The 7,982-nt window shown below is 56.7% G+C and overlaps 1 protein-coding gene across 2 annotated transcripts; it reads right to left on the bottom strand.

Moving 5' to 3' along the window:
* Nucleotides 1–1,307: 1,307 nt before the first annotated feature.
* On the bottom strand, nt 1,308–6,751 carry LOC103592088 (zinc transporter ZIP13). Of its 2 annotated transcripts, none has more exons than XM_008574680.1 (9): nt 6,451–6,751; nt 4,448–4,561; nt 4,023–4,147; nt 3,529–3,636; nt 3,331–3,420; nt 2,505–2,555; nt 2,110–2,242; nt 1,868–1,967; nt 1,308–1,748 (listed from the first exon to the last, which is right to left on the bottom strand). In XM_008574680.1, exons 1-9 carry the CDS (start codon nt 6,749–6,751, stop codon nt 1,673–1,675), a joined length of 1,098 nt encoding a protein of 365 aa, XP_008572902.1. In that variant the 3' UTR covers nt 1,308–1,672. The 2 variants fall into 2 exon arrangements, with proteins under 2 accessions (XP_008572902.1, XP_008572903.1); XM_008574681.1 differs by having other exon boundaries at nt 1,658–1,748; nt 2,114–2,242.
* Between the last annotated feature and the right edge of the window lie 1,231 nt (nt 6,752–7,982).

Below are 7,982 nucleotides of genomic sequence, written 5' to 3' on the forward strand. Positions count from 1 at the left end.
GATTCTGCTTGGCTTGGAGAGAAAAGAGGTGGACAGGACTTCTCCTTTCTGCATTCTCTGATAGCACAGAGGGGAAGCAATACCACCCAGTGCCTGACCTGAACCCTTGGACCTTGTTATCAGCACGAGGCTTTAACCAAATGAACAAACCGGCCAGCCCTCTTTTCTTAATGAATGATGATTTCACTGGAGCCAAACCTGGAGATAACTTTGTAGATGGAGCTCACTTCCTTGATTAAATTATTAAGGGGGTAGCAGGGGAGAAACTCCTGGCTTTTAGGTCTGTAAAATAATGTCAACGTCCTTGAGGGTGGTGAGGGGCAAAAATGGTGTAGTGCCAGGCTCATATGGGTGCTCAGCCATTATCAGGGTAAAAGGCTAAAAATGAAGCAAGCCAGGAAAACATGAGATGTTCAGAGATGCACAGTTCTGACACAAGGACCTGGCCAGGAGCACCGAGGAAAAGCCCTGCTTGGCCATGGGATCTCGTGTGCAGAACAGGCAGCCGGTTTGTGGATAATATTTATTTGTACCTTATCTATAGAACAGGTATTTACAGATACAAACAGAACCACGGCAAAGTCGCTGTAAGATCATTCAGGCCCTCTCCATGGCTAGTTCTCAAAACATCAACAGTCAAGCGGCAGGGCTGGAGCCCAGCTGTGGAGAGGTCCAGCTGAGTACTTGGGCGTCAGCCAAGGGAAATAGCTGGGGATTATGGCTTCTGCATTCTCCCAGAGCACATTCCTGAGCACTGACAATGTGGAGCCCTCACCACCCCCACCTTATCCCTAACCCCAATGGGAAAGGAAAAGGGGCCCGAGCGGGGACAGGCAGCTGTGGCTCATTCTCCTGCCCAAGTCTCTGCCTGGACCCTGTGCTGGCAGGAGCATCCCTGAGCTGGACCGGGAGACCTCTGGCCTGGGGCTGCTCGCTGCCCTGCAGGCTGCCGTTTGGCAGCTGGAGGTGGCAAGAGCTGCTGGTGCTGCCAGGGAGCATTCGCTGGGGGAGGAGTTGGCCAAGGGCAGTGGCCCTGAGGAAGAGCTCTTGGAAAGCATCTCCCAGCTCAGTGCTGGAAGGGAGGGACTGTCAGTGCTGAGAGGACTGGTAGCTATATGAGTACCTGCCTCTCCTTTCTTTGGCTGTAAAAGTGGCAAAGGAAGGGCTGGGAAAATGCACACAGCAGCGAGAAGCTGCCCCAGCCTTGGCCCCTAGGCTGCCCGGGGCCTGGTGCATGAGCAAAGAGGGGGTTTACTCCCTCAGCACAGAGGCACAGAGGCCCAGGGGGCTCCAGTGGGAGGCAGGACAGCTGTGGGGTTCCCTCCAATCCTGGGTTCCTTGGGCCACTCTCTCCCCTTTGGGATACCACTGAGGCAGGGTCCTAGTGAGGCAGACCTCTGCTTGGGACCAATGCTGCTGTTCCTCACTGCTTACTCCGGGAGGTGCGAGATGGCAGGGTGGCAAGGAGAGAAGACCACAGTGTAGCAGGGGCAGGCACACAGGGATCACAGTGTTGGTCTCACGCATACACACCTCTGGCCACACGTGCACGCCACACACATGCCCCCTCGCTTGCTCTCACAGGCACTCATCCTCTCTGCCTCTCACATACACAGTCACAGAGTGAATCAAGTCTCTTATTGCTGTGTGGGGGTGGGGGCTTCGGGGATGATTACTCCACAAAGAGTGAGAACAGCACCATCACCACGATGCCCATGCAGAGCAGGAGCACCTGCTGCAGGGAGTGCCTGTGGGGAGAGGGGCCAGGGCTCAGGGTGGTGGCATTGGCAGGGGGAGCAGGCAGAGGCCAGGAGCTCCTTCCCAGTCCCGTGGGCCCCGTGAATATCAGTCCCAATGGGTCACTCACCATGGGTCATCTTCCTCCAAGAGGTCTGGCAGCACATTCACCAGGGCAATATAGAGGAAGCCGCCAGAGGTGAAGGGCAGGATCCAGGCCACTGTCTCCTCTGCAGCGAGAGAGGAACGCGCGACTGGCTGGGAGCACAGGGGACCCTATGCACCCCACTGCCTCCTGCAGGGGAGACCAGGGCAGCCCCGACCCTTTGGCAGGTCCCCTCTGCTGACCGCCACCACCCACCACACCCGTACCTACTCCCTTGGGAGACTGTGTGCAGATGGCGAAGCAGGCGCCCAGCAGGCCCCCCAGAGCTGTCGAGAGCTGCAGCTTGGCTGCGCTCCATCGGTCAAAGCCGGCCCGCAGCAGGATGGCAAAGTCGCCCACCTGAGGGGAGGTGCAGATGTTCACCCTGGGCCCCAGTTGGACTAGATCCCAAATGCCTCAGGTAAGGACACAAACACCAAGCTCCATGCCCCCACAACCACCCTGCCCCTGGGACCAGTCCTGCGGCGGCTGCAGCTTGGTGGGGGAGGAGCTCTAAGCCCACACAGCCCAGCCCCAGCCTGCTGCTGCCCCAGCTCCATGCCGTGCTGACCGTAGGAACCTTTAGTCCTGGGCCCCTTGAGGCCGCCCTCCGGGCACTCACCTCATGGGGAATCTCATGCAGGAGGATGGCCATGGTAGTCAGGAGCCCGATCTGCAGGGAGGGGAGCCTGAGTCTGCGGGGTCTGTGCCAAGGGCCCGGCACCCCACTTGCCCACTCAGTCTACTGATATTTACTCTGCTTGTTTGGGGCTGGACACTGTTCTGGCTACTGGAAGTACAGCAGTGAGTAAAAGAGACAAGAAACTTGCCCTCATGAAGCTAACAGTCTAGAGGGGAGACAGAACCGTGTGGTTATGTGCTGATGGGTGCTGTGAGGAAAAGCATGGACTGGTGCCGTGGGCCAGGAATACAAGGGCCTCATTTAGTTGGGGAGGTCAGCAAAGGCCTCGCTGAGGAAGTGCCAAGGCCTGAAGGATGAGTCGTCAGCCGTTCGAAGAGTGGGAGGAAGAACATTCCAGGCAGAGGGGACAGTGTGAGATAGGAAAGAGCTTGGCTAGTTCAAGAGTAGGCAGACCACTGGGGTCAGAGCACAGAGGGCAGAGGGAGGAGGTGGAGGGAGAAGCGTCTAGAAGAAGACCCCTAAGGGCCAAGCCTAGCAGCTGGAGATAAAGGCATCCCAACAAGGAATGGTGGAAACAAGAACAGACCAGTGCCTCGGGACAAAAGTTCAGGGAAACCAAAGAGGTGGCTATGGCAGCATCCAGGAGAGCAGCAGGGAGGACTGTGGGCTTAGATGAGGGTACTGGTAATGGAGGGAGCCAGAAGCAGACAGACTTGAGACATATGCTGGAGGTGGAACCAATGGTCAACACCATTCCCACCAAAATTGCCTGAGCCCCACCTGCGCCCCCCCACACCCCACTTACCTTCTTGCTCACAAGGAAGCTGGCGGCCACAGCTAACCCGTGAGTGAAGTTGTCAATGGTGTTGGCCAGCAGGTTGAGGTAGCCACTGACCTGGGATAGGGGAGAGAGAGCCAGGCTGAGCGAGGCAGCAGGGCTGAGTCAGGCTGGCTACCTGGGTGTGTGGCTGCAGGAAGAGGGGGCCCTGAGTGGGCCACTCACTTTGATGCTCCGGACCACAGCACTCGGGCCGGGCTCTGCAGCCGGCTGGGCCAGACAACGGCCTCCATTGAGCGCGGCAGCAGCAGCAGTGGGGTTTTTGCTGGGGGCCTAGGGCCAGGAGAAGGAGGGAGAGGTGACATTAGATGCCCCCCACTCAGCCAGGGTGGACACAGAAGGGGACAGAGATGGATAAAGAGACAGGAGCACCTCTTTCCTCTGGCTAGACCTCTCTGCTGCTCCATCAGTGGGTGCCCCAAACTCAACAAACACCTGATCCCCACACTGCCGTCACTATCCGTCTATCAAAACAAGCCACAGCAGGGGCTGATGTGTCCCTCCCCAGATCCTCCTAAAGAAGTTGGCCCAGCATCCTACAGTTCCCAGGAAAGGTCCAAGAGATGCCTCTTTTCAGGGGTCAACTCAGAACCCATGCCTCCAGGGCACCACCAGAGAACACAGGATGGTGTATCCAGGCCCTGGGGCTTGGGGCTCACCTGGCTGGTCCCCTCCTCCTCCTTGCTGTCCAGGAACATCTTCTCCAAGGCCAGGAAGGTCAGGAAACCAGCAATGACCCACAACCCCAGTTGCTGTTGCTGCTGTAGGCTCTGCCCCTTGCCACCTGCAGAGGGCAGCACTGACAGACCAGGCCAAGCCAGGGCCATAGGAGGGGGCTGTTTGGAATGGGACCTAGTCCTGGGCAGTGATGGGGTGGGGGTCCAGGACTGGCTGATTGGGACCAGGATGCTGGAATCAAGAAGATGACCCTTCCTCCCAGGCAGGTTCCCTGCCAGATGCCCAGAACCCGTCTCCCAGTCATTTCGGCAGAGCAGGCAAAGAGCAGGCAGGGCCTAGGCCATCCCTGGGCATGGACACCAGCTCCCCACTCCTGCCCTCTTGCCCCCAGCTTGTGCTCACTTACCAGGGCTGGTGCTACAGGTGTAGGCCCATGCCTCGGGCAGCAGGTGCAGAAACACATTGCCTAAAAGTCCCCCCAAGGCAAAGCTGAGCAGCTGCTTCAGGCGCCAGGCCCCAGCTACAAGGCAGAAATACGAGGTCTGGGGGCTGACTCTCTGGAGCCCCTGCCTGACCTCTGCCCCACCCACCTCACTGGGCTCTGTTGCCTCAACCAGACTTGTAAGCCTCCAGAAGGCTGGATGTGGGCTGCTGCTCTTCCTGGGTCCCCAACCCACAGGCCCAGCACAGGTGAGTGCTCAGCAGGAATACACCTTAATGACTGTGGGGCCACTACTGCTTCATGGTTAAGAGACTGGGCTTTGGAGCCTGACAGATCCCAATACCCCAACCCACCAGTTGGCGACCTTAGGCAGATAACTTCTGAGACTGCCCATCTGTAAATTGATTCTTGTAGGAATTAAATGACAATATATATAACCAAGTGCTTATTAAATAGGAATTTTTCATTCTCAGTCACTGCCACTCTCAGAAAAGCGGCAGAGATTTGGGGACTTTGCAGACTTGTAGCATCCAGAGTTGGAAGTGCCCGAAGAGAGCCATATACAACTCCTTGGTTTTTTTTTTTTTTTTTTTTTCATAGCTTACTCTCTTGGCTTATAACCCCTTGGTTTGATAGAGAAACTGAAGTGCCTAGAAGACACAGGCAGCTGGGTGGTGAGGTGGGATCCCAAGGGAAGCTGCTACTTCCAGGCTGTGTGACCTTGGGCTGGTCCAAGAACCTCTCTGTGCCTGTGCTTCTCCACTTGTAAAATGGAACTAATAATCCAAGTGCTCCCTCCAATGACCTGGCAGGGCAGCTCTGAGGAGGGAATGAGCTGATTCCCAGGCATGACAGCAGGCCCCCATGAGGGCTCTGTGCATGGCTGTGGCACCAGCACTCAGCCCAGAGCCTGGCACAGAGGTGTTCAGTAACAACTGCTAAACAAACAGTTCCTGGGCCTAGCAGGCAGCACAAGCCTCTGGGGTGCTCATTTATAACAAATTCCTGAGGCCCTGGTCCAGACCTACAATGTCACACTCTTGGGTTACGGGATAGGCACCTGCATTTTTTTTTTTTTTTAAAAGATGACCGGTAAGGGGATCTTAACCCTTGGCTTGGTGGTGTGAGCACCACGGTCAGCCAATGAGCGAACCGGTCATCCCTATATAGGATCCGAACCCGTGGCCTTGGTGTTATCAGCACCACACTCTCCCGAGTGAGCCACGGGCCGGCCCAGGCACCTGCATTTTTAGCAGCTCCCCACATTATCTTTTTCATTTCCAATTACAACATGTTATTTGTGAACAGGCAGTACATGCACATGACACAAAAGGGTAATCAAGGAAAAGCCAATCTCACAGATCCCCCCCTAATCCCTAGAGGCAGGCCCTGCCACCAGCCTATTGTATATTCCTGCAGAAGGCTGTCCCAGCTGCTCTTGGTTTGAGAACTCTTATGCTATGAGTGGAGACTGAAGGGAGAGGACTGTGCTTACCACTGCACCCCTGTGCCCGGCGTGAGGCCTGCAAACATCCAGCCCTGTCCCTGTCCCTGCACCAGGCAATCTGCCAAGTGCTTTATGTCTATTAGCTTCATTTAATCTTCGTACTAGTACCTATGAGGTAGTTACTAGTAGTATCCGCATTTGTAAGGTTGGGAGACTGAGGCAGAGTGAAGTTAAATAACTCGCCCAATGCTACCCAGAGCCAGGATTTGAACCCAGGGAGCCTGGCATCCATATTCCCAACCACTATCAATACTGCTTCTTGGTGACTGCTTGCTGTTGAAAGAAAAAATGAGCATGTGCACCCCAGTCCCACAGGACCAAGGTGAGAAATTCTAGTCTATCCCCACCATTCATCTCAGACACACTGTGACTAGTATGTAAGACCTGGGGTCGCCCAAGAATACCAGCAGCATGTTTCCCACACTGCTGGCTGCCCCTGGGGCACTGGATGGTCACCCACCTTCTGAGCGCAGCATGGTCCCCATCTCCAGGGGAATGAGGAGCAGCGGGAAGACCCCACTGAGCCCCACCATGAGTGAACCCAGGAGGGAGCAGATCCAGGTGTCCAGCCTTTCCCCGCTCAGCAGGGCCCCCCAGGACTCGCTTTCCTTGTTGTCCAGGCGACAGGCCGCTGCAGCCCCCCGGCTCTGGAGGCCTGACTGGGAAGCCCCAGCCCTTCCCATGAGCTCCAGGGCAAGAACAGTGAGAAAGAAGAGCCTTTGGCCCGCCATGCCACAGCCAGGGCAGGGACATCCAGGCATGCCACGTACTGAAAAACACAAAGGCCACTGACGTGAGCTGCCACCCTTGGCCGCACACCTACTTAGGAAACGTGGCATCTCAGCCCTCCCTCCAAGTGGTCAGGCTTCCGCCCTCCCTGCACGGAGCAAAAGGGCTCTGCTCCTCCACATTCCTAATCCCAAGGACCACGCATTTCTTTCCTTCTGAGCCAGCTCCAGACAGTGTGTCAGAGCATGTCTGCCTGAGGCTAAACTTTTCCTAATGACAGGGTGAGGCACTGGCTGGGTTCCCTTCAGCCACCGGCAGGCCCAGCCCAGCTGGGTGTCTCTGGCTGCCAGGATGCACCCTGGTGAGGACACCCCAGGGACTGAGGCCAGCATGGTCTAGGTTAATGGGGCTGCATTCAGGGGTAGGGTGGGGAAACTGAGCAGCTGAGCTAGGATAAGATCATCAAAGCTTCTTCCTTGGAAATGAGCCCAATATTTCTGGGACAACAAGAAAGAAGAGGTGGGGCTGGAGAGAAAAGATCCTTTGGTCAGAAGATACCTCCCAATTGCNTCCCTCACAAGGTTGTGAAGATGAGATAAGCTTGATAATGCAAGTGTACGTGCTTGGCGTGGAGAAGGCACAGAGAGGCCCTGCTTGTGTAGGAGGAGGACGGAGCACCCTCCGCAGCAGGAATGTGCCCGGCCACAGGACGTGGAGTCAACCAAGTGAGAACTTCAATCTGGAAACTCAAGCATGAGGTTTAATGTGGGCTGCCCTGCCTCATGCTGGCTGTGACCTTGAGCTGGGACGTCCCTGCCTCAGTTTCCCCATCTGCTGATGGAAGTGGGAGGGAGAAAAAGCAGCTGCCTCTGGGTGACGGAAAAGATGCCCACATCTGGGATCTCCAGGCCTTAACTCATGAAACCAGCGGGGCTCCACTGGGGACCAAAGGCAGGACTGGGCCAGGCAGGACCGGGAGGCCGAGGCAGGTCACGCAGAGGTGAGGGGACCACAGTTTAGGGAGAGGCAAGGGGGTTCGGAGGGAGTCCTAGAGAAAGGGGGAAGGGGAAAGCGAGAGTGTAGAGTCAAGAGTGAGAGAGCCAGGGCGGGGGACGGGAAGGGAGAGCCAGGGAAAGATAGGGACTGTGGGGCGACCGCAGCGAGGAGCTCAAGGCGGGCAAGTTTAACTCCCGCGCTCTGGGAGGGGGCGCAAGTCTGACCAGGACGGGCCGGGACGGGTCGGGAGGATCGGTGGGTCGGTCC

The sequence above is a fragment of the Galeopterus variegatus genome, unplaced genomic scaffold (genome assembly GCF_000696425.1).
Source record: "Galeopterus variegatus unplaced genomic scaffold, G_variegatus-3.0.2 Scaffold1088, whole genome shotgun sequence".
Taxonomy (NCBI): domain Eukaryota; kingdom Metazoa; phylum Chordata; class Mammalia; order Dermoptera; family Cynocephalidae; genus Galeopterus; species Galeopterus variegatus.

Excerpts from the sequence above, each read along its gene's own strand:
- LOC103592088 (XM_008574680.1), bottom strand. The coding sequence starts at position 6,751 with ATGCCTGGATGTCCCTGCCCTGGCTGTGGCATGGCGGGCCAAAGGCTC. Across the intron at positions 4,562-6,450 it reads GACCATGCTGCGCTCAGAAG|CTGGGGCCTGGCGCCTGAAG; the intron begins GTGGGTGACCAT and ends TCTGCCTTGTAG. Across the intron at positions 1,749-1,867 it reads TTGGAGGAAGATGACCCATG|GCACTCCCTGCAGCAGGTGC; the intron begins GTGAGTGACCCA and ends CTCTCCCCACAG.